Here is a 26,984-nt window from a genome sequence, read left to right on the forward strand (position 1 = left end):
CAGCAAATTTAATTACCTCACTAGTTGCTCCTATCTCCAGATCATTTATAAATATGTTAAAAACAAAAGTCCCAGCACAGACCTCTGGGAAACCCAACTATCTACCCCATTTTGTCTCAGCTATTTCACATTTACCCCATGCTTTCCTGTTGTCATCAATCTTGAAATTAGTTTTTTAGCATCTATTAGATTGAAATGTCAGAAAACGATATTAGTTTCATTTATTATATCATTTAGGTATGTTTTTCTTGAGTATGTCCTGTTATTAAAGTATTTGCCTGTAATGCACAGTACTCCTCCTTAAATTTTGTGGAAATATTTGCTTATTGATTTATTTGCAAAGTATCCATTGAACTTGATACTGGCAGTTTGATGATTCCTTTACCACCATATATAAGTGTTATGTATGATTAATAATATTTTAATTTTATTTATATATTTGTTAATATTTTAGAATCTTTATATACATGTTAAATTGCATAACCTTTTTTAAATACAAAAATGGCTTCTTTTATTATTATTTTTCTTATAGCTTTTTTAAACATATATGTTTTTGTACTATGTTAATTTACTATATGCATGATTTATTTATGTTTTATGGATGTGATGTTAGATTCCTGATGAAAGGCAATGAGGCTCATTTTCAAAGCATTTAGACTTACAAAGTTCCATTGGTTAGTATGAGGGGCATAATCGAAAGGGGCCGCCCATCTCTAAGGGCGCCCATCTCTGGGAACGGCTACGAGAAGGGGCAATCCCAACCGTATTATCGAAAAGATGGGCGGCCAACTTTTCTTTCAATAATACGGTTGGAGCCGGCCAAATGCCTAGGATTTGGGCGGATTTGAGATGGCCGACCTTGGTTTTCGGCGATAATGGAAACCGAAGGCGGCCATCTCAAAAACGAACACATCCAAGGCATTTGGTCGTGGGAGGGGCCAGGATTCGTAGTGCACTGGTCACCCTAACATGCCAGGACACCAACCAGGCACCCTAGGGCAGGGGTAGGCAACTCCGGTCCTTGAGAGCCGCAGGCAGGTCAGGTTTTCAGGATATCCACAATGAATATGCAGGAGATAGATTTGCATACTATGGAGGCAGTGCTTGCAAATCTATCTCCTGCATATTCATTGTGGATATCCTGAAAACCTGACCTGCCTGCGGCTCTCGAGGACCGGAGTTGCCTACCCCTGCCCTAGGGGGCAGTTTTAAAAATAAAAACAAAATAGTAAAATACCTCCCAGGTGCATAGCTCCCTTACCTTGGGTGCTGAGCCCCCCAAATCCTCCCCAAAATCCACTCCCCACAACTCTACACCATTACTATAGCACTTATGGGTGAAGGGGGGCACCTAGATGTGGGTACAGTGGGTTTGGGGGGGGTTGGGTCCACCTGCCTGAAGTGCACTGCACCCACTAAAAAACTGCTCCAGGGACCTTCATACTGCTGTCATGGAGCTGGGTATGACATTTGAGGCTGGCATCCAGGCTGGCAAAAAAAGTTTTTAAAGTTGTTTTTTTTTTTGGGTGGGAGGGGGTTGGTGACCACTGGAGAAGTCAGGTCGTGAAAAAAAAGGGTCCAAAAAAAGCGGACCAAATTTTTGCTACAGCCGCCCTTCTTTTTTCGATTAACGGCCAAGGGCAGCCATCTCTTAAGCACGCCCCTGTCCCGCCTTCACTACCCTTCCAACACGCCCCCGGGAACTTTAGATTATACGATTTGGGCGCCCATGGGAGAAGGGCGGCCATCTCCCAATTTGGGTCAGAATATGGCCGCCCTTCTCTTTCGAAAATAAGCCTGTATGCAACTTTGTAAGTCTAAAGGCTTTGAAACTACGCCTCAATGGTGCCAAACATGGCCTGAGTTGATTCCCTATAGGCCACTTTTTCTAAGCTGTGGTAAAAGGGCTCTTCCCTAGCAGCAGTGCGAGTTTTTGCCATGTGCAGAGTCCCCTATTTTCACAACAGGTAGAAAGTTGGCATGCGCTGTCTCCCACAGTAGAAAATAATTTTCTATTTTCTACCATGGGGGGGGGGGGGCATTCCTCGCAGTGATCGGCAGTGCAACCACATTGGTGTGCACTGCCTGATTATCGCACGAGTAGCGCATGAGCCCTTTCCGCCAAATAAACAGGTGGTGTTAATAGCTCAGGTGGTAAATAGCCTCATGCTGCTTTTTATATTAGAGGACGGCCATTTACTGCTCCATTAACAAAAGGCCTTTTTCCCAGTTGCGGTATAAAATGGCCCAGTGCGTGCCAATTTTGTACGTCCAAACCAGCACAGGCCACTTTTTACTGCAGCTTAGTAAAAGGACCCCTTAATACAGAGATTTTATACTTAATGCCAGGGCCGTGCCAAGGGTCTGTGGCGCCCCCCTGCAAGGGACGGGTAGCGCGCCCCCCGCAGGGAATCGGGTGCCCCCCCCCCCCCCCGCAGACAAGCGGTTGGAGCGCGCGCCCCCCCCCCCCCCGTGAAGATGATCGCAGAGTCAGTGAAGGAGGCGGCGCTCCCGACGTCTCTACTAGTCTTCCCTTCGCTCAATGTCTGCCTTCTTCTGATGTCATTTCCTTGACGTCAGAAGAAGGCGGGACATTGAGCGAAGGGAAGACTAGTAGAGACGTCGGGAGCGCTGCCTCCTTCACTGACGCTGCGCCGTTCGCTGCCCTGCCAGCCGGACGGAGGTAAATTTAAAAGAGATTTTGTTGGGGGGAGAAGAGGGCGGGCAGTTGGGACATGGGAGCGGGAGGGCAAGGCAAGCATGGCACGGCGGGGCGCCCCCCAGAGGATGGCGCCCCCTGCCACGCTTACCTCGCTTACCGCGTTGGCATGGCCCTGCTTAATGCACCCTGACTTGGATGTTAAGATGATTTAGATGTAAAACCTTAACAAATGTTAGTAAATAGGCCCCTAAAACTTTTCTCTGGTTTTGTATCTGTGGGAAAAATTATTACTGAATAAGGAATTTTTTTTCTTGGAAATGTTTTTTTGTTTTCTTCAACTAAAAATGTAAATGAAAAATAAATAAGGAAAAGTTAAAATCTAATTATCGAACAATCAAGTCTTTCAGCCCTTAGCATTCATACAAGGTAATGAGCCACAATTAACTAGAGCAGTGGTTCCCAAACCTTTCCTGGAGTACCACCAGCCAGTCAGCTGTTCAGGATATTTGTAATTAATATTTATAAAATAAGTTTGCCTTCACTTTCTTCACTGAATGCAAATCTTCATGTATATTCATTTGTAGATATCATGAAAACCTGATTGCTTGGGGGTGCCCATGAGAGATTTGGGAACAACTGGTCTAGACTAACTTGATTATCTAAAATAGTTCATACTTTCTATCCAGTTATGATTGTCAGTTTTCAAAAAGTATATTATGACATATTACTGTTGAAAATGAAAAACAAGTTGCAATTATGAACTTACACTGGCTTCCTCTTAAAGAACATAGAACTTTCAAAATATGCATTTTGGTGCATAAAATAATTCACGGTGATGCCCCGATCTACATGTTAGACCTCATTGACCTACCACCCAGGAATGCAAAAAGAACAGCATTCACATTCCTAAATCTTCATTTCCACAGCTGTAAAGGTCTAAAATATAGAGTAATACATGCGTCCAGCTTCATACTTGAGTTCGCAAATGTGGAATGCTTTACCACTTGACCTGAAAATAATTCACAACCTAACAAACTTCGGTAAAGCACTGGACACATCTCTTTGACATGACATACCATAATGACACTTAATTGGAACCATAATTCTCCATCATCTGTTTAACAATTGGACTATTTTCTCCCTATATCATACTGCCTAATTTACTATGTAATCCATGTTCAATATATGTTTCCAATTGTATGTTCTCCCCTTTTTTACCTGATTGATCATTATAACATCCATGTTTCTATATATATTACCAATTGTATTTGTACTCTGAAATGGCATAAGTCATGATGGAAAATTGTAAGCCACATTGAGCCTGCAAATAGGTGGGAAAATGTGGGATACAAATGCAACAAATAGATAAATAAGCACTGAAATGGGAAATGTGTGTATATATATATATATATATATATATATATATATATATATATATATATATATATGTAAGACAGAACAGAAAAATTGTAATTTAACTAAAGGTATAGAACTATTCCCCCATCTATGAGCAACTAACCACTTTCCAGCTTATAATCGAACGAGAAAAACGCCCAAGTTCCGACCTAAATCGGGGAGATGGACGTTTATCTCACAAAAACGAATAAAGCGGTATAATCGAAAGCCGATTTTTGGGCGTTTTCAACTGCACTCCGTCGCAGATGCGGACAAAGTTTATGGGGGCGTGTCAGAGGTGTGGCGAAGGCGGAACTGGGGCGTGGTTATCTGCCGAACAAAGATGGGCGCATTTCAGCGATAATGGGAAGAAAGTATGCGTTTTTAGCTAGAATTTAGGACACTTTTCCTGGACCCTGTTTTTTCACAAATAAGGCCCCAAAAAGTGCCCTAAATGACCAGATTACCCCCAGAGGGAATCGGGGATGACCTCCACTGACTCCCCCAGTGGTACCTAACCCCCTCCCACCACAAAAAAATGATGTTTCACAACTTTTTATTTTCACCCTCAAATGTCATACCCAGCTCCCTGGCAGCAGTATGCAGGTCACTGGAGGAGTTGTTAGGGGGTGCAGTGGACTTCAGGCAGGTGGACCCAGGCCCATCCCCCCCTACCTGTTACAATTGTGCTGCTTAATGCTTATTAGTCATCCAACCCCCCCAAACCCACTGTACCCACATGTAGGTGCCCCCCTTCACCCCTTAGGGCTATAGTAATGGTGTAAACTTGTGGGCAGTAGGTTTTGAGGGGGATTTGGGGGGCTCAACACACAAGGGAAGGGTGCTATGCACCTGGGAGCTCTTTGACCTTTTTTTTTGTTTTTGTAAAAGTGCCCCCTAGGGTGCCCGGTTGATGTCCTGGCATGTGAGGGGGACCAGTGCACTACGAATCCTGGCCCCTCCCACGAATAAATGTCTTGGATTTATTCGTTTTTGAGCTGGGCGCTTTCATTTTCTATTATCGCTGAAAAACAAAACGCCCAGCTCACACATTGTTGAATAAAACATGGGCGTCTATTTTTTTCGAAAATACGGTTCGGTCCGCCCCTTCACTGACCCGTTCTCGGAGATAACGCCCATGGAGATAGGCGTTTCGTTCAATTATGCCCCTCCATATATCCCAGATGAAGTTCTATAAAATTTTATATTTAAAGATAAATTTCTGATGATAAAGTAATTGCAAAATGGAATGAATAATCTGGGAAGCTTTCTTCAAGAGTTGACAACATTAATAATTTGGATCATCATTTTCCAAAGATAGGGGCAATATTTGTTCAAGAAGAGCAATAAGTTTCCTAAGCCTTGCATTTTATTGCGGTATGTACCTCTTTTTAATAAAATAATGTTCATTTTTAGAGAAGGATTGAGAGAGACTTTACATAGTCTTTTTAAAATGCAGACAAATGTATAAATGTTTTCTACAGCTGTTTTGCTATCAAAGAATTGGTTAATATTTTAGTTTGGATCTTGAGGCTTCTCCCTATGCCATATAAATGCAGCAGAAGATTGTGTCAGAGGTTACTTACTGCTGACCATAATTAACTACAGTGTTAGTGTAATGCCAACTTGGATAAAGTGTTATAAATAAATGCTATATTAGAAAAAACAATGCATACATTTCTGCTGTTACTAATAGGCCCTTGAAGAGGATGACGGTTGAATGTTTTTTTGCGGCTAGGCTTTCGTTGCTGCTGCACTGGTGCAAATCAATATTGATGTAAGTTAAAATTTAAATATTTTAAAATTCCCAGTGAGCTCCAATGGTCGGGTTTTTAATTCATATAATACCCCTCTGTAGAGTTCAGTGAGCCTAGGTGATCCTTGCTTAAGATATTTTAAAATATGTATTTAATATTAATTCAATTAGGGAGAAAGTTATCCACATGGGCTATTGTTAAGATGGGTTATTTTCAGTGCGTTTTTTCTAGCAATGCCTGGCCACCATTCAGGGGTGGGGTAATCACTGAGGGACCCCACCCCCCACGATAGCCAGGCCTCCTGAACCAGTCACAGAATCTATGACAAGGCAGAATTGGTGTGTAGAGCCTGAGCTCTTTCATTAAAACTTGGGGGCATGGGTCAATTTTAACAGACAATGGGAAAAGGTGCTGGTACTCAGTACCCCGTCCAAATAAGCCCTGGTTATTTACCACAAGTTGTGCTATTTTAGCACATGCCCAGTGTTTATGCATTGAGACCCTGTGCCTAAAATAGCACGACTTGTGGTTAAATAACCTGTCTTAACTGTAGCCCATGTTGATAACTTCCCCCTTAGTTTGAAAACTGAAGGGAAATAGAGGGGGTCTTTTACAAGGTGTGCTAGCATTTTAAGCATGCGCTAAATGCTAGAGACACCCATATATTCCTATGGATGTCCTCTAGAGTTAGCGCATGCTTATTTTTAGCACCGCGTAAAACGCTAGTGTGCCTTTGTAAAAGAACTCCAGTATATTTTGACTGTCCTTTCAAAGTGAGGATCAACAAATAATTTTTAAAGTCAGTCTTCCTTGGAATTAATGATATTTTTTATACTTTAAATGGAAGAAATTGGAAAAAGAAATGTTTGATTTTGTTAAATAACAGGTTTATAGTGATCAGGTTCCAAGGTTTACTTTATAATTCTTGAATTGGTACATGAGATGGAGTTTAAAAAAAAGAATCTCAATGGGCTCACTTTATTTATGAGATCAAGGTGAATAGCTATTTGCAATATCTGACGAATTAAAGTTTATGCAATACAGTTGTGCCAGGGTATCTGTTCAGGTGCTCGAACAGAACTGCACACAGGTAAGCCTATACTGAAGGAAATCGTACGCTCTCTGGTTCAAGATATGGAATACATTAACTTCCTTGTTTCCCTATGTATGAGCCTTATCATCCCTCTTCACATATGAAATGTCACAGCTATGACATCAGCAATATCTAGTATTGGGTGTGCAAATTGCACTAAGCATACATGTGCTAGGATGGTCAGTATTACTTAAGGGCAACCAGTGAAAAATGCCCTCTTATTTATTCATACTGGCTCCTTAGGAGCAATTAGGAAAACAACTGTACTTAACACAGGCAAGACATATGGATATATAATCAGCCTACAGTGGTTAGCACCTACCGAAGACTAACTTAGATATTCAGTGCCAGGGCATACCTGGATACAGGCATTGAATATCCAGTTTATCCTATACCTGGATAACAAGCTGGTCAAGTTAGACAAGCATTTATATTTGTCCCCAATATGCCCAGATCTAAGCCCCAGCAGTGAATATTGGGTAGATACCTGAATAACATCTGGCTCTGCCTGTGATCCAGGGGTGGAGCACAGCAGAGCCAGATGTTATTCATGACAAGTAACATGACTTTACCTGGTAGGAGCTGCTCCTACCCGGTTAACTTGTGCCTGAATATTGAACTATGATATTACAATACAAAAAAAACTATAACAGGCAATACTCATGAAGGTTTCAGCCCCACGCTCCACTCCTAAGCTGGGTCCTAACTTCTACCTTCCAGGAGGATTGCTATACTTCCAGTGAGATATCTTCCTTCCAGTAGCCACTATTAGTATCTTGCTTATAATATCTGTATAAGAGCTGTAATAAGGATATATATTTGCATTAACCTGCATTGTATAATGGTTTAAAGAAATGTGCTCAGAATATAAGGACTAGATACTTATTATCAGGTACAAATAAAGTTTATTTACAATACGGTAATGCAATAATTTTAGAAGGCAGTTTAGGGATTTATACAAGAGAGAATATGCCACAAGATAAATATTGTAAGCAAGGCAGAATTATTAATTATGCTGGATTAATATTAACTCATTTTGATTGAGGCTCAGATGTATTCCTTTCTGCTGCTGGTTGGAGTGGTGAAGGAGGTCTTGTCCTCTGTAGCTGGATGGTGGATCCTTTGCTGGGGAAAGACGATGGTAGTTGAACTGGAGAAAGTCTTATCTTGGGTGTGTGGGTGAAGTCCAGCAAGGCCCAAGACTTCAGGGAGGGTCTAGAGACAGCAGTGCAGGCAGAGTCCAGAGAGAGACAGACTGAGAGTGTTTCAGGTTTTTTTTATAATTCTTGTTGGGCCATAGGCTGAAGTCAGGTGGGGTGTATTAATCCAATCAAAACTCAGGGGTAAGCTGAAACTAGTTCTTTCTGGTTTTGCAGATGGAAGCATGGTAGCTGGTCACATGCTTCCATCCTGGGCTGACCAACTACTATGGTATACACGCCCCAGAAATGTACTTGACAAGATTTAGAGAGTCATTATCTAGGGTTTCAGGTAGTTGATCTGTCTTTTGTTACATCCAGCCTCTTGGATTGCTGTCAATATATCGATCCTGAATGGTGGTGATTAACTTTCCAGTATCCACCCAGCCTGCTTTGGTTACACTGGTTGGCCATATAATAGTTCTTTTGTTCGAGTTAGCAGCGGTCTGAAGGAGGATGGGGCCAGATCTGCTTCTGATACTGAACAAGTTGCATAGCAAAACACTTTTTATCCAGGACCTCCACCTTAGCAGGGGGCTCTTTTGCCCTGGGGAGTGGGGTTTTAAACTGAGGGGGGTGTTGAGAGCTTAAACAGGATGTCAGTGGGAGAGATTGGAATTTATGCCTATGTGTGTGTGGAGGGAGGGCAGGAGAAGAGAAAGGATCGGAGGCAATGCCAGTGCTGGGGGGGGGGGGGGGGGGGGGGGGAGAGAGATTGGAAGCTATGCCTAGGTCAGGGGTTGTTGGGAAAAGGGATCAGAGGCAATGTCAGGGGAGATATTGAACAATATGCTGGTGTTGGGGGAAGGAGATTGAAAGCTATGCCTGTGTTAGAGGGTGTTGTGGGGAGAGATTGGAAACCATTCTGGTGTTGGGGAGTTGTCATGGGAGAAGAGATTGTATGTGAGGAGACGGATGTGTATGGTTCGGTGCACCATCGCAGTAGCTCTATTTATTTATGGTAGGCCCACACCACAGTACATGCAGTGCCTGATAGCACAGTAAACATGTTGTAAGTGCAAAACTTACCACAGCTGAGTAAAGGGCCCCAAAAGTTTTCTGGGTCTGTGGTTAAGAAGAGGTATAGCATACATAAAGGGTATTGTCCGCAGTATGCAGTAAGTGATTCACCTCCTGGTACACTACAACACCTGATCAAACCATCCATCCATTAGAACACTCAAGGTCAATGTCAATATGATCTTCTTAACCACTTTATCCCAAGCCTAGGTTCAATGCAGTGTACAGTAAAAACGATGTCATAATATATGGGTGAAAAGCCTATAAATAAATGAAGTTACAAAGCAATAGTTAACCTCTACCAACGAGATAAGTTTTCAACAACTTGCGAAATTTCAAGTAGTTTTGTTCAGTACAAGTGACTAACATAGTAACATAAACATAGTAGATGACGGCAGAAAAAAGACCTGCATGGTCCATCCAGTCTGCCCAACAAGTCAAACATATGTGTATACCTTACCTTGATTTGTACCTGCCTTATTCAGGGCACAGACCGTACAAGTCTGCCCAGCAGTACTTCCCGCCTCCCCAACCAACCAGTCCTCAGCCTCCCATCACCGGCTCTGGCACAGACCGTACAAGTGACTAAAGGAAGAGAATTCCAGTCAGGGATTATAATACCAGAGAAAATAGAATTAACAATCCTCCAAAAGTGCACATTTTACAAGAAGGAGGACAAAAAAAACAAGCTGGTCTCTTAGTCGGGGAGAGTGACCGAAAAGTGTATTAGAAATCATGTTAATTAATAACTGAGAAATAAATCCATAAACAATCTGAAATAGTATACAAAACCCTTAAACCAGTATACATTTAAAATTCTGAGGTATTAGTAAACTTGTTTACTGTAAAGATCATCCTTAAAGCTGTTTTCTGGATAAGTTATAATTTTTTAAAAGATATTTAGAATGTGGCCCTAAGTAGAGTACATTGCTGTAATCCAGGCGAGGCAATATCATCACTTGGACCCAGAGTGCAATGCTTCCTGGGTTAAAAAAAAAGGTCTCAGTATCACAACTGCCTCAAATAATGTTATTTTTTCTAGAACTTAGTAATCTGAGGACCATAAGATAGAGAGGAGTCCAAAATAACTCCTAGCACATGAGAGTCAGTCTCAGCGGGAAATATTTTGAGGCATATTTTCAAAGGCACTTAGCCTCCCAAAGTTCATAGAAACCTATGGAACTTAGCCTCCCAAAGTGCTTGAAAATATGCCTCATAGTCACCAGCCAATGTCAAAGAGGAAGGTATTGTCTCCTCCTGCCTTTGAACCATAAGATCTTTGTTTTGCTCAGTCCTGTAGCCTGGATTTTATCCCAGGGAGAGGCTACATATAGAAATCCTATCCTCTTCACACACAGAGGTAGGAGATAGACTTACCCAGAATTGAAGGAGGAGCCAAGCCAGCATGGTTGATATTTATCTTGGTGTACCAACTACAGGAATAAAGTCTGGCAGCAATTGGCAGTCGCATGGAGGAAAGGCTAAAGAGGTTAGGCTCCTCAGCTTGGAAAAGAGATGGCTGAGGGGGGAATATCCATTTTCAGCCTGAGACCTTACTGCTACCCATTGACTTGGTGGTAAGTGTCAGCGTGCATACACTGATACTTACTACCCGGTTAGCGCCATGCGGTAGAAATGTCTACCATGTGTTTTGTACGTGCATCAAAAATGGAATTATTTTATTTATTATTTGTTACATTTGGATCCCACATTTTTCCCACCTATTGGCAGGCTCAATGTGGCTTACATGTACCGTAAAGGCGTTCGCTAATTCTGGTATGACCAAATACAGTAATGTTGTGGTAGGATAAGTTTGTGTGTACAGACACCCGGGGCATGCGGTAGCTGAGCGGTAGTTCCAATTTGACGCACATTGGATGCGCATAGGTGCCTACATGCCTTAGTAAAAGGATCCCTTAGATTGTAAGCCCTCTAGGGACAAAACAAAATACCTACTGTACCTGAATATACACCACTACAATAGCTTTCTAGCATGTAGACAGTACATAGGAAACAAAAATAAAAAATCTGTTTTAGGGACTTCATATAGTAAATGTTGAATTGAATATTTTCTACATTTTTTTTCCTTCAGCAAACACTTCCAAAAATTTCCAACATCAAGCCAAACCCAACTGAAAGTAATAAATTTAGAGTCCAGCTACCTAACTGTAAGCTTTCCACAGAATGAACCCAACGTAACAATAGAATCTATGAAGGTAAGCAGTGCATGCTGTATTAATTCCATACCTCTGACTATGTAAGAGCTGACCATTTCCAGCTCTTTAATTTAGGATTTCTGTATTAGAAGTTTTATTTTTGATTATTTCTGGATAGTTTTGATGATGAATTTGTTACGTTGTTCTGTTGTTTTGTGTTTATGTATTATGTTTATATAATTATGATTGTATTCTGTTACCGGCTCAGAATTGTAGATGATGCAGGCTAGAAATTTTATAAATAAATAAAATTAATTTGACCATCAACTTTGACTGTGAGGAGGAGTGCTAAAATGACAGAAGTAAAATGTCTCCCGGTTTATTTATCTATTTAGTATTATTTCATATGTATTTCATATTATTAAATCTGGAGCTAAAGAACAACAAAATACTAGAAATTACACAACACAAGATGCTCTCCCTATAGTGTGATGGGTAGTGGACTATCTTACCAAAACTCAAATTTTTAACAAGTGAAACCTCACGAGTCCAGGGTGCCTACAGAGATGGCCTCCCCTTTAATGGACTCATCATCACTGGTTTCATAGAAGCCTCCAAAACCAACCACAGAGTAAATAACTCCAAAAAAGGAGAAAAAAAACTTGTGGCCCAAAACACGGAGGGTTCTTTTTGCTATAGAGATAGTCCCCCTAGCCAAAACATCTTATTTCTCAAAACAACTGGAGAAATCTGCCAATAATTAAAGAACTGGTGCCCATATGTGAACAGAGAGAAACTGTCACTTAGCTTCACCACTGGACTGAAGAACAACTTCTTTCTTCATCCAACCACGGAGAGCCTCGGCTTCAAACCAAAGAACCCAACGGTGGCCACCCGTTATTGCCCTGACAGAGGGATCCTTGTTTCGATCCTGCCTCAAGGGGAATTCATGATAATGTCCACCAGTCTTGAAAATAAAGTGAAAGGCACAAAATGGCGGCCGGTTATAAAAGACGCCAACACATTGTCCAACCCCTTAAGAATGACATCATGAAGCTAAATCCAATCAGCTGCAGACACTGATAACTCTCTCAGCAGCCAATCAGTAGAAAGCTTCCCATTCTAATGGGCCATTAAGTCCATTCAGAACCACAGTCTGAAGTCTGCAAATCCATTTTTGTTCTTTTGATGGAGGTAGCGCAATAAATCACCCCCGACGTCCATTATCTAACAACTGCTCAATCACACAGTTTCTTAGCATTAATGGTATATTTATGCTCAATCAGATGCATTTTTAGCCTTTGTTTGGTTGAAGTTTTTGCACAGAGGAGATGGCATGATAGGCATACTTAAGATGAGCCAATTTAGCAGATATACTGTACCATTCTGATGTGTGGACTAAAAAAAAAATTGACTCTAGGTTTAGGCCATTGTAAATGTGGTCATTGCACTTTATGCACAGTCATGGATGAGACCAATACATTTTGGGATGATAACAGTAAAAAATGGATACAAATGAAAAGTTCGACTGACTGCAATTCGAAAGCAGTGCTATACATGATTACATGTCCTTGTGGCTTAAGATATATAGGTCAAACCAAATGAAAGCTAACAGGGCCGTGCCAAGGGTCTCTGGTGCCCCCCTGCAGACTATCAGTTGGGCCCCCCCCCCCCCCCCCCCCCCCCCCGTGTGGCACAAGATGCAAAGGAATTAGGAGCTGAAAGATGGAGTGCATCTTTGTGGGATTGCTGAACAATAAAGGGTTTACAACACTTAGCTTTTCGTGCCTTTCATGTTCACAAAATTGGTAATTAAATCTTTTTTATATCTAACTGGGCACATATATCATTCTCAATAGCAATCATGGCAAGGCTTACAAGCCTTTCTTGCAAAATACTGTGATCGCAATAATTTTTTATGATTTTTACCGTGAAAATGATCGCTAGCACTGACTCTAAAGTTTAGCAATTTAATTAAAGCAAATGTATTTTCACATATCACAAACTCTTACTCTTCCTATCCAAGGAGAATGTTTTAATATAAAACCAAACACAAAAAAAGCATCTAATTTTCACTTACCAGCTCTTCAAACACTAACAGTCAGCTAAACTTCTTTGAAACTACTGTTGGAACCATCAGCCAATGAAATGGCTTTTAGCTCTAGCTATCTCAGATTACCTGATAATTATGCACACATCATTGCAGTCATCATGCCCTCCTCTCGGTGTACATGCTCAGAAAAACTTTGAACCACTTACAGATTTTAACAATTACACTATTTTTTTATTTCTCCCCAGTCTCACTTGCACACCTCCCTCCAAACCTATTCTTTTTAATTTGAATGTTGTTCAAGCTCACCCTGACTAAGGAGTTCTTCCCATACTAAAGACATATATAGCACTGGTTGTATTCTTTCAAACAACTTTAGCAGAGCCTGCCTGCCTCAGTGAGCACTGCTAGGTGAAGAGGGGAGGGCAGGGGAGAGAGGAGAATCACAACTTCAGGTAAAAGATTTTGCAACTGAGCAGACCTCAGGTGCCCTCCAGAGGTCAGCGCCCCCCTGCAGTGCTTACCTCGCTTACCGTGTTGGCACGGCCCTGAAGCTAAAAACACGTCTTATTGAGCATAAACATACCATTAATGCTAAGAAACTCCACATGCCTTTAGCTAAACACTGTGATTTGTTACAGCACTCCTTTGACCAGTTATGATGCTGCATGATTGAACAGTTGTTAGATAATGGACATCGGGGTGTTTATCGCACTGTCGCTATCAAAAAGAACAAAAATGAATTTTCAAACTTCAGACTGTGTTTCCGAATGGACTTAATGGCCAGTTAGAATGGGAAGCTTTCTACTGATTGGCTGCTGAGAGAGTTATCATTCTGCAGCTGACTGGTTTTAGCTTCATGATGTCATTCTTAAGGGGTTGGACAATTTGTTGGGGGTGTGGGGCATGTGTCCTCTTTTTGGGGGGAGCAAATATGGTAACCTTAATTCTATATATATGGTGCTGAAAAAAGCGCTATTCTAAAAGCTGTACTTAAAGTTAGGCACAATGTATAGAATAGCGCTTACACTCAGGAATCGCGCCTAACATTAGGTGCAGCCATTTGCACCAACTGAAACGTGGTGCAAATATATGCACATATCCCTGTTATTCCATAACAATGCACATTAATTTTAGGAATGCCTCTGTTACACCCATGACCCTCCCATTTCTACGCCCCCTTTTTCAAATTACATGTAAAGTTTAGGTGCCAATCCAGTGCCTAAATTTACACATGAAGAGTTCAATTAAATTTAATTAGTGCCAATAATTGCTTGTTAAATTTTGGCACTAATTATCTAGTTAATTAAATTGAGTGTACAATTCGGATGCATGCCCAAATTTGCAAGTGCAATTTTGGCGACTTTTACAGAATTAGGGGGGTAGGTGTTAAATGCATTACTCATTTTTTCTTTGTTCACTGGCCTCTCTGCCTATCTGTCTTGATCTTATTTGTAATCACCCTTTTCCATTTCCAATTTTTGAACACCACAGAACAGATGGGTTGAGGGTTTCCTTATCTGATCTCACCCATGTCTTTGATTTTGTTTTCTGTACCCATTTCAGAGTTACCACCTGTCAGTGACTTTGCAGGGAATGGTTGTACTGACATGGGAAAGGCTTTACAGGGATGCCTGAAAGAATATATATAGGAAAGAGTTGACTAAGAGAACTGTGAAAGACTGTTATATATGAAAAATAATGCATCAAGCACAGCAATATCAAACAAACAAAAATGCTTATAAAAGCAGGGTCATTACTGCATGGAAAAAAGTTCTGTTTTCTTTCACAGGCAGATGGCTACAGAACCTTTACAACTACTGAGTTAAAGACTATAACTCTTAAAAGTGATATGGATGAAAGAGTGGTAAATATACCTGCTATTGCAGGAGAAAGGCAGACCCTATTAGTAAAAAACTATACCAATTTGGTAAGTAAAGTCAAATGCAATACAAAACCACTTTGCCTCCTTAAGTAAGAACATAAGAATAGCCATACTAGGTCACACTGATGGTCCATCCAGCCCAGTATCCTGCTTCCAACAGTGGCCAGTCCAGATCACAAGTACCTGGCAGAGTCACAAAGAGTAGCAAGATTTCATGTTACCGACCTCAGGGATAAGTAGTTTATGAACTTTTCTTTCAGGAACTTGTCAAAACCTTTTTCAAACCCAGATACGCTAACTGCTGTTACCACATATTCCGGCAACGAATTCCGGAGCTTAACTATTCGTTGAGTGAAAAAAATATTTTTTCTTGTTTTAAAAATATTACAGTCAAATCTACCAATTAGAATTATTCTAATTGACACAAATAAATGCATATATAACCCCCCTTCCATGTCCTCACTACGATGGAGGCCGCTGGGGTACTGAGACTTGACCACTGAGTCCAGCTTTGTGTTCATCCTGAACAAGAAAGACAACTTGATCTTCATGACCCTTAGGGGAAAGAACTACCATCACTCAAAAAAAAATCTCATCACTGCACAGTTGATAATCTAACACAACATAAACAAAACTTTAGTGAACTAAAACTTGCCCAATGGTGATATCTTGGCAAGTTACACATATTCCTGATTAATCTAATGTAGACTGGAGAGCCTGATGTCAGTGCAGGTAAAAACGGTAGAGCTAATATAAAGAAAAAAATTACTGAACATTTGCATAGGCATGGATTAATGGGCAACGTCAACATGGATTTTGCCAAGGGAAATCTTACCTCACCAATCTGCTACATTTTTTGAAGGGTTAAATTTATTTATTGAAAATATTTATATTCCGTACGATCTCAAAAATTCTCAGTGGATTGCAATCAATATACACACAATTTTATATACAAAAATATAAACAAACATTAATGGCTCTGTTGACTAAGGTGCGCTAGCGTATTCCTATGGGTGTCTCCAGCATTTAGCGTGCACTAATTTTTAGCACTAGTGTGCCTATAGTACAGCTTAGTAAATAGGGCTCTAAGTAAAAAATAAAATTACAATCAAAAATTCCTCAATCATTAAAAAAGAAAAATAATTCTTCAATCATCCTATGTCAGAATTTCTGTTGTGAACTCCACTACTACAAAAAGACTCCATAAATAGCTCCACAGACTCTATTTTAAATCACATTATAAGCCTGATGAAACAGCATTGTTTTAAATTCCTTTTTAAATATTTCCAAATTCTGAGTTTCTCTCAGTTTGAGTGGCCACAGTTGTGACCCTACAATGTTAAAAATAGAAGAGCGATATTCTAATTTTACCACATGCATGAAGGAGCTTCTAATAGAGCCTTATTAGCTGATCTGAAGGCTCTGGGTGCTTGGTAAATATGTAGGCTTGGAGCAATAATCACAGAGGGGTCAGGTCCTTTTACCAAGCTGCAGTAAAAAGGGCCTGCACTTGCGTTGGCATGTGTTTTTAACTGAGGCCTTCTTTTACCTGCTGTGGTCTTTTTGTTTTTTAGTGTCCAATGTTCCCGTAATAAGCCATATGGGAACAGATTGATGTGAACATTGGACACTAAAGGGTTAAAGAAATGGCCATACGGCAAATGAACCACTTGCCACGCTGCCATTTCGGGTGGGGAGCACTTACCGTCACCCACTGAGGTGGCAGTATGGGCTCCTGTGCTAACCCGGTGGTAACCAGGCAGTGATTACCGCTGGGTAAACATGCAGCGGGGAGCATTTACTACCACCCATTGAGGTGGTGGTAAGGGCAGTAACCGGGCAGTGCGTGGCAATGCCTGATTACTGCCAGATTAGCACCGCACTACAAAAAAATACATTTTCCTGGAGCGCCAGAAATGGCACATGCTTGAGCCGGAACTACCAGCAATATTTCCAGGATAGAGTACGGTAAGCCCGCGTTGGGCTTACCGCCGCTTTGTAATAGGGCCCCAGGAATTGCTAGTGCAGCTTTGTAAAAGAAGCCCAAAGATAGGATTGCTGTCTCTGTGGTCTTATTGATGTGCTAACACTGGTTGGTTAGCTCTGAAAATCAGTTAACTGAACTCCACCTCCTAAACAGAGCACCCCCAATATAGGTGGCTTGCACTTAGGCACTAACCATTCATTTTCAGTGAAAATAACCAGTTAAGAGCTGCTGAAAATGACTGGTTAGCCGCCGACTAGCGAGTTAACTGGTCGGCGGCCATTCTTGGCTGGTTAACTCGCACTGAATATCGTCTGGCCCATGTTTAATCTTGATTTAGTGATATTTTATGTTTGAATTTGAACTTAGCATGTTACAGTTATATTATAAGAATGTTTTTTGATTTTTGAAAAAGAATTTGATCCTATTAAGAGGATTATTTATATTTATGTTTATTTTATGATCTGTACATTGCTAGGAGTAGTTTACTATTAGTTTTAAACTGAGAAGTCATTTTGAATGTTATCTGATTAATGTGTGAGATAATGATATGTATGATATGTTTTTAGAGTGCTCCATTCTAGAGTATTTTTAATGATAAAATTGCTCTCTTATTGGTTTCATCATTTATAACGCAGCATATTTAAAAGTAAAATTTTATATAATAATTTTTGGTCACATTATCTTAGGGGTATGTTTACTAAGGTGTGTTAGCATTTTTAACACGCCTTTAAAGTTAAAACGTGTTAAATGCCAACGTGCCTATACATTCCTATAGGCGCATTAGCTTTTAACGCGCGTCAACCATTAACACGAGTTAAAAACACTAACGTGCCTATAGCACACCTTAGTAAACCTACCCCTTAGTTTGTTTTGATACATTTTAACCTCTTATAATGTATATGTGGCGAGACATTTTCAATGTGATGTCTAAATTCAATTTTGGGTGTTTTGCTGAATATGCCCATAAATCAAGTGGCGAACATAGTGATTTTTTATGTCAATCTCTTTGTTTTGAAATTGGCCATTTGCTAGATGTTTTTGTGCTCAGTGTCATTTTCAAGAAAAAAAAAAACGTCCAAGGGAAAAACAAACACAAACCATTGGGATATATAAGGGACCAGAATTCTTAGTAGACTGGCCACACAGACATCCAAGCAGAGTAGTGGGGCACCCTAGGGGGCACTGTAATGGACTTCACATAAAAGATCCCAGGTACATATCTCACCCTTATAGTCTATGGTGTGCCCTCCAAACCCCACTAAAAAACCTAGTGTTCCCAACTATGCATCACTACAATAGCCCTTATGTCCACAGGTGTCATCTTTATGTGGGTACAGTAGGTTTTGGGTGGGTTTTGGAGGGCTCATGTTTTCCACCACAAGTGTAACAGTTAGAGTGGGATATGGGCTTGGGTTCCCTTCTCTATAGTGGACTGCGCTGACCACTAAGCTACTGCAGGGACCTGCTTACTGCTCTAATAGGACTGGCCATAACATCTGAAGTTGTCATACAGGCTGGTATATACTGCTTCTTTCACATCTTAGGGGGTTGGGAGGAGTTCAGTGACCACTGGGGGGGGGAGTAAAGGGGAGATCATGCCTTAATCCTCCAGTGGTCATTTAGGGCACCTTTTTCTGACTTAGTCATGACTGAAACGTTAATGTTTAGCCCTGGACGTTTTTGCTTTTTTCCATTATGGTAGAAAAATGTCCAAGTTTTGGGAATGCCCAAATTCCATCCACTTGTGATTTGGACTTAATGCATAGAAAATCATCTTAAAAATGGGGTTTGAAAATAGCGATTTGGACGTTTTGGCAAAAAAACATCCACCTGCCATTTTGTGCCACTTTTTTGATATTTTTCTGTTTCGAAAATGAGCCTCAAAATGTTCTTTTTCCTGACATTGTGATACTTATGCCCAAATGTTTCTCTGTAGTTTGAAGTATTTTTTCTTTTTCATTGTTGATAATGTTGCTTTGTATATTATAGCTATCCTATTTGTTGGATTTCTACTGTTTGGACTTTGCTGGAATTCTAATCTGTGAGATATTTATTGGTATCTGAAAATTATTATGCTTGTATCTTATCTTATTCCATTTTATTTTATTGCTACATGTCATTTAAATATAACCCTGGTCCCACTGAGCTGGGCATAGGCCGGGGGCCAGGATAGATCCCAGTAGGCTGGTGGGTTTCGCTATCACCGCTCAAGTTCTTGAAAAGTTCAGCTTTAAGAATTTCATTCACACACCAGTCTTTTATAAAAACAGTTCGACTTTACTAACCGGAAAAACCATATGAACACTTTGCATGGGTATTAACTTGGGAAGTTGTTACATCAAGGGGTTGATTTTTGAAATAGAGCAACATCCAAAAAATGGCACAAAGTGGCAGATACACTATTTTTTTTTTCCAAAAACACCAGCATCGCTATTTTTGAAACTCATTTTTAAGACTTTTTCTATACAGTTTGTCTAAATTTCAAAGGGGCGTGTTGGAGGTGTGTTGTGGGTGGGCTTATGATTTGGACATTTTTCTGTGATAATGCACCATTGCGAAAATGTCCAGGGCAGAAAATAGAATGTTTTTTTTTGTCAGACCTGTTTCAATAACGACTAAGTGCCAAAATGCTGCCCAAACAAACCAGATGACCACTGGAGGGATAAAGGCATGATCCCCCTTTAATTCCCCAGTGGTCACTGACCCTCTCCCATCCCCCTAAGATGTGAAAGTGATGGTATATACCAGGCTGTAGATATAATAGCCATTCCTCTTAGAGTGGCAAGCAGGTCCCTAGAGTAGCCTAGTAGTTGATGTAGTGCCTGTAGAGAAGGGGACCTAGGCCCATATCCCACTCTAACTGGTACACTTGTGGTAGAAAGTGTGAGCGCCCCCAAAACCACAAAATACATACTGAACCCATATAAAGGTGATATCTACAGGTGTAAGGACTATTATAGTGGTGTACAGTTGGGTACAGTAAAATTTTTTAATATTCCTGGAGGACTCACCATACAATATAAGAGGGTTATGATGTAATGTGTACCTGGGACCTTTGATGTGAAGTTCACTCAAGTGGCCCCTTAGGCTGCCCCACTGCTCTGCTGGGATGTCTGTGTGGACAGTCTAGTAAGACTGCTGGCCCCTAGACATCCCAATGGCTTGTTTTTGTGTATTTTTCCCTTGGATGTTTTTTGCTTGAAAATGGCCCTTAAATAAAGATGCACTCAGCACAAAACCATCTAAAATAGGATGATTTTTGAACTAAAAAGATAGACATATTTCTGGTTCGAAAATGACCATGTTGGACAAAATGTCCAAAATCAAATTTGGGCATAATATCAAAAATGCTCCTCCATGTGTCTTTATAAAATAGCACCAAAATAGGCACTTTCCTGCTTACTTAACCTGGGGACCCTGTAAAACAATTAACCTCCTTTGAGTCATATTAGGTTTGAGTTAGAATGGATATCTGTTGGTGCATGGAATTTTGAATTACTTTTTTTCCAATATGTAGTTTCCCACTGTTCCAGAATCTGTGGGAATAGTTGTGCCCATCAACCAGCAGCTGGAGATAGAGAACTAAGCTGAGACATGTATCTCTTGGCATCCAGTCCAGCTCCTTAGTATTTTCTATCTCCAGCAGGTAGATGGACACACTTTTCAGTCTGTGGTTTTCAGTGCTTTGCTCCTGGTCCAGTTGGTCAACTGGTCCCCAGATGAGTTTTGCGGGTGGCTTGAGTCTGCAGGGTAATTTCTGGAGCTCTTCAGATCTCTGTTTCTGGTGCCCCGTGAATTTACTTCTTCCCTCCCTTCACCTCTCCCCTGTTTCCTGTAGAGCTCTCCTTTTCCAGCAGCACAACTACCTAAAAAAAAAAAAAAAGGAGAAGGAAAGAGGTTTTCTGGAGAGTGTGGGACAGATTATCAGTCCTGAGCCTTTCTCATCTGTGTTAAGGCTTGTGGAGACTGTGAGCTTGGGGGGAGCAGCCGGCAGTGGTAAATCCAACTAAAGTTTGATTCAGGACCGCTTGGAGGGCTGCATGTTCTACTTGGTGTGGTGGAGGGATTCCAACTCACTGCTTGGGACATTTTGTGCTGTGCTTGTGACAGTCGGGGTGATTTACAACTCCCGCAAAGGCAGTTATGTGATGTTCCCGCTGTGGGACCTGCCAGCCGGTGTCGGTGCATTGCAGTGTGTGCAAGCTGGAAATCCTGCGGGACGCAGAGGAACAGTTGGCGGCAGCACATCTTCGGATTTGGTGAATCATCCAAATATGCCAGGGTCTTCGGGCTCTCCAGCAGGGCTGGTGCGCAGTTTGATTCAGGAGAGCACGGGAATGGGCGCCATTTTGTCAGAGCCAGCTGGCAGTGAGGAGTGGTCTCTGTCTGATCCGTGTGCAGAGCATAGCCAACATTTTACTACTACTACTACTTAGCATTTCTATAGCGCTGCCAGGGTTACGCAGCGCTGTACAAGTTTAAGCATGGGGAAGGACGATCCCTGCTCAAGAGAGCTTACAATCTAAAGGTAACAAACTATGTAGTCAGTGTAGGTATCATGAATGGGGAAGGTGGTTAGGTACCAAAAGCAAGGGAGAAGAGATGGGCTTTGAGTAAGGACTTGAAAATGGGCATGGAGGGCGCATGGCGTATGGGCTCGGGAAGTCTGTTCCAGGCATAAGGTGATGCGAGGCAGAAGGGGCGGAGTGTGGAGTTGGCGGTGGTAGAGAAGGGTACAGATAGGAGTGATTTGTTCTGAGAGCGGAAGTTACGGGTGGGAACATACGGGGAGAGGAGGGTAGAGAGGTAATGGGGGGCTGCAGATTGAGTGCACTTGAAGGTCAATAGGAGAAGCTTGAACTGTATACGGTAACGGATCGGGAGCCAGTGAAGCGACTTGAGGAGAGGGGTGATATGAGAGTAACGGTTCACGCGGTAGATAAGACGTGCGGCGGAATTTTGGATAGATTGAAGGGGGGATAGGTGGCTAAGCGGGAGGCCAGCGAGGAGAAGGTTGCAATAGTCAAGACGAGAGGTAACGAGCGAGTGGACGAGGGTTCGGGTGGTCTGTTCAGAGAGGAATGGGCGAATTTTGCTAATATTAAAGAGGAAGAAGCGACAGGTCTTAGCTGTCTGCTGGATATGGGCAGAGAAGGAGAGGGAGGAGTCGAAAATGACTCCGAGATTGCGGGCTGAAGAGACGGGGAGGATGAGGGCGTTGTCAACAGAGACGGAAAGTGGGGGAAGAGGAGAAGAGGGTTTGGGTGGAAAGACAAGGAGCTCAGTCTTTGCCATGTTCAGTTTCAGATGCCGGTTGGACATCCAGGCAGCGATGTCTGAGAGGCAGGCCGAAACTTTGGCCTGGGTTTCGACTGTGATGTTGGGAGTGGAGAGGTAAAGCTGGGTGTCATCAGCATAGAGATGGTACTGGAAACCATGTGATGAGATCAGCGAGCCCAGGGAAGAGGTGTATATCGAGAAAAGAAGCGGTTCATGGACAGATCCTTGAGGAACCCCAACAGAGAGCGGGACGGGGGTGGAAGAAGAGCCATTAGAAAATACTCTGAAGGTGCGTTGGGAGAGATACGAAGAGAACCAGGAGAGGACGGAGCCCTGGAACCCGAATGAGGACAGTGTGTCAAGAAGTAAATTATGATTGACGGTGTCAAAGGCGGCAGATAGGTCGAGGAGGATGAGGATGGAATAGTAACCTTTGGATTTGGCAAGGAACAGGTCATTGCAGACTTAAGAGAGTGCCGTTTCTGTCAAGTGTAGTGGGCGAAAGCCAGATTGAAGCGGATCGAGGACGGCCAGAGAGGAGAGGAAATCAAGGCAGCGGCTGTGGACAGCGCGTTCAAGTAGTTTGGAGAGGAAGGGTAGGAGAGAGATGGGGTGGCAGTTGGAGGGACAGGTGGGGTCAAGTGATGGTTTTTTGAGAAGTGGTGTGACTACAGCGTGCTTGAAGGTGTCAGGGACAGTAGCAGTGGAGAGAGAGAGGTTGAGGATGTGACAGATTGAGGGGTTAACTGTAGGAGAGATGTTGGTAAGCAGATTGGTGGGAATGGGATCAGAGGAACAGGTGGTGCACTTAGATGAAGAAAGAAGGCGAGCAGTTTCCTCTTCGGTGATCTCAGGGAAGGAGGAGAAGGAGGCCAGGTTAGGTTGGTTGAGGGAGTGGGTTAAGATGTCACAGGGAGGAGAAGGCCTGGAAGTGAATTCAAGGTTTATCTTCTGCACTTTATCACGGAAGTAGTCAGCAAGTGTTTGAGGAGTGAGGGGGGGGGGGGAGCGGAGGGCACTTTAAGTAGGGAGTTGAGGGTGGCGAAGAGGCGACGAGGGTTGGAGCCAAGAGAATTGATTAATTGAGAATAATATTCCTGTTTGGCAAGGAATAGGGAGGACTGGAAGGAGGATAGCATGAATTTGTAATGGGTGAAGTCTGACAGGGTGTGAGATTTCCTCCAGAGTCGTTCAGCAGATCGGGTGCAGGAGCGAAGGTAACGGATGCAAGGGGTTAACCAGGGCTGAGGATTAATGCGCTTAGTGGGGCGAGAGACAGATGGTGCTAGGGTATCCAGAGCAGTGGAGAGGATTTCATTGTAGGTAGAGACAGCCGTGTCGACAGATTCAGAAGACGAGATGGAAGGGAAGAGATTGGAGATGTGAGAGGATAGGGTAGGGGGGTCGACAGCTTGGAGATTCCTGAAGGCAGTGGTTATAGTTGGGCGAGGTTGAGGGGGAGGGTGATGAAGTGTGAGGGTGATTAGGTGATGATCTGAGATAGGAAGGACTGAGGTGCAGAAGTTGGAAGGAGAGCAGGAGGAGAAGAGGACGAGGTCGAGACAATGGCCATTACAGTGAGTAGGGGTGGTAGAGCATAGTTGGAGGTTAAAGGAGGATGTCAGAGTGAGGAATTTAGAAGCATAGGAGTTGGAAGGGTTGTCAACATGAATGTTAAAATAAGGCCCAACAGTTGCATCGGGATCTTTGTTATCTCCAGAGTTTATATTGCTCTTGCACTAGGCCTATTTATCGATGCAGAGAAAGTCAGAATTGCTGCAGGGTGCTTCAGATTTTCGCTCCACTGCCCCTCTGGTTCCTAAGAGGTCTCATTCATACCTCCAGGGGTGGGCAGATGAGGGTATCTCTGCTTCTCCCTCCTTATCTGATGTGGCCACCATTAAAGGAGCCATTAGAGGAGGGAGAGTTCCCTCCTGAGGAGAGGGATGATCCAAAAGTACTGAGGTTCTTTTATAATGCGGAGATCAGTACTCTTATTTCTGAGGCACTGGCAATGCTTTCACTGAGGAGTCTTTTCCTTCGGCATCAGGAGTTCCATCGATCATGAGGGGGTTTAGAGGTCTATCTAAGGCCTTCCCAATGCATCTGGACATTCAGGACCTGATTACAGCAGAATGGGTGTCACTAGATTCAGGGCTACGTGGGAAGAGCCATGGCTTGCCTTTACCCATTAGTTCCGGAGGAGAAAAATAAATTGCAGCTTATCAGAGTGCACTCCCTGGTTATTGCAGTGATCTTGCTGGTGGAAGGGGGCATTGCCCTAAAAGACCTACAGGGTAGGAAGCTAGAAGGCTTGCTGGAACAAGGCACTGAAGTGGCATCAACAGTCGACAACACAAGAAGGGCACCATAACGGGCGCCTACTTGGTGGATGATATTTATAACATGTTACGGGATTACGGCCCACAGTATGTCTTTAGCTGTCATGGCACACCAGCAACTCTGGTTGTGGCATTGGGCAGCGGTTGCAGCATCAAAGTCACATCTTTTTGGAGGCGGGAGTCTCCCTGCGCACGGTTCCTTCTTTTCTTCCAGAAGTGGTATCAGTAATTCATCTTAACCAGTATGTGGAGCTTTCATCCTTTTGCAGAGGAAAAAGAGGCTTAGTATTCTTCCTTGAAGCTTCTCGATGTGGGTAGAATCCTCATTAGATATCTGGAAGTTGCAAATGAGTTTTGCAAATCAGACAGATTGTGCTTTTTGGTAAAAGAGGCTTGGCCTCATGGCTTCCAAGCCCACAATTGCTAGATGAAGAAGACTATCAAGTTAGCTTATTTTCTTGTGGGGAAGCAGGCTCTTCAGACCTTGTGGCCTCATTCTACGAGGCATACAGCGACATTCTGGGTGGGAACTATATTACTGTCTCTGGCGGATATTTGCAAGGCAGTGACATAGTCGACACTGCATACCTTTCCCAGGCACTACAGGGTGGATGTTGCAGCATGCTTGGAAGCCAGGATCCCACCCACTCTAGGGATTGCTTTAAAATAATACATCTAGTTAAACTGCCCTTTCGAGGAGTGGCTATTTGGATAAGATCTCAGTAACTTAGTGAAAGAACTAGGGGAAACTAAGCCACAGTGGTTGCAGGAGGATGATCTGAAAGCCTCTAGTTATCCATCTTCAGGGGGCTCTCGATCTCATTTTCCAGACAGCAGATGGAACTGGCCTGGTCATCAGCAATATGGTCAGAAGTCCCACTTTCAGGCACACCAATCTTCCTTTCATGCAGACAGGAAGTTCTCCTCTTAGTCAGCTACAGCGTCCAATACCTCCAAAGCTTCACTTCTTCCAGTAGGAGGACATCTTCAGGAATTTTGGGAGGAGTGGGCCAAAATCACATCAGACCTGTGGGTTCTGAATATTCTTACAGAAGGTTACAAGTTGGAGTTCTCCTGCCCAGATTCTCCTCTCTTCTTGCAGTCTCCTTGTCGAAAGGGAACCAAGGTGGTCATGGTTCAGGCCACCGTAGATTTCTTGCTGGTGTTCTGGGCCATTTTTCCAGTTCCCCAGGCTGATTAGGGACAAGAAAGATACTCCATCTACTTAATTGTCCCAAAGAAGGTTCTTGAATAGTGTGGAGCTATGTAATGAAAGGAGAAATTAGGTCTTACCTAATAATTTTCATTCCATTAGTCCTTCCCATTGTTATAGAGGCCCGCCCGAGGTTTCTGAAATGTTTAGTCAGTGTGATGTAATGGTTCAAATAATGACTGTCACCTTGGATGCTGCTTCCTGCATATCTCTTGTCCTCTACAAGTTGTCCAGAGATAAAAGAGGTCCACACATATTTGCTCATTTGGTTCATGTTAGGTTAGTGGGTTGCTTAAGGTTGTTGTGTTTCTCCTTACTGCTTGTCTATGTAAATACTGAGGAGCTGGACTGGATGCCAAGAGAGATATGTCTCAGTTCAGTTCTCAGTTCTCTATCTACACCTGCTGGTTGATGGACACAACTATTCTCACAGGTTCTGAAATAGAGGGAATGACTAATGGAAAGAAAATGATCAGGTAAGAACTAATTTCTCCATTTTACACATCAATCTGGAGTAGTCTGTTTTCTCATTAAAATCACCATGCTAAGAACCTTCTGACAGAGGGCAGCGCCAATTCTTCAGTACGCAATGCTCTAAGCTCCTCTTAAAAGGGTTCATTGGGGGTTGAGGGGGTGGGTGGGCATGATTCCTTTCACATTTTTTCACATACAAGCATCAGCGATGACTATGTCAGAACAATGTATGGTATACAATGTATGGCTTGTTACATACAGCTCATGTGCTCTGAGGGCAGATATTTTTTATTGTAAAATATGGATCTCTTTCTTTGACCAGGTCACAGATATTCGTAAAAAACCAGAAAAAGGAAAAAATGCAATCAGGTATGATTAATGATACATCTTGATACACAAAAGCATGCTAAGCAGGTCTTGAATTATTAATCAGGGTAGCACAATTCATGTGTTTTTCAGTAAGACTCTGCG

At 42.4% G+C, this 26,984-nt stretch overlaps 1 protein-coding gene across 1 annotated transcript in view; it reads left to right on the forward strand.

Moving 5' to 3' along the window:
• The window catches only part of SLC15A1 (solute carrier family 15 member 1), a 178,212-nt gene that overhangs the window by 134,794 nt on the left and 16,434 nt on the right, over window positions 1-26,984 (forward strand). The window contains 6 exon segments of the mRNA XM_030201355.1: window positions 5,754-5,791; window positions 5,794-5,834; window positions 11,219-11,230; window positions 11,232-11,342; window positions 15,125-15,262; window positions 26,836-26,882. Of these exon segments, the coding sequence (XP_030057215.1) occupies window positions 5,754-5,791; window positions 5,794-5,834; window positions 11,219-11,230; window positions 11,232-11,342; window positions 15,125-15,262; window positions 26,836-26,882 (387 nt within the window).

Source organism: Microcaecilia unicolor, chromosome 4 (genome assembly GCF_901765095.1).
Source record: "Microcaecilia unicolor chromosome 4, aMicUni1.1, whole genome shotgun sequence".
Lineage (NCBI taxonomy): Eukaryota > Metazoa > Chordata > Amphibia > Gymnophiona > Siphonopidae > Microcaecilia > Microcaecilia unicolor.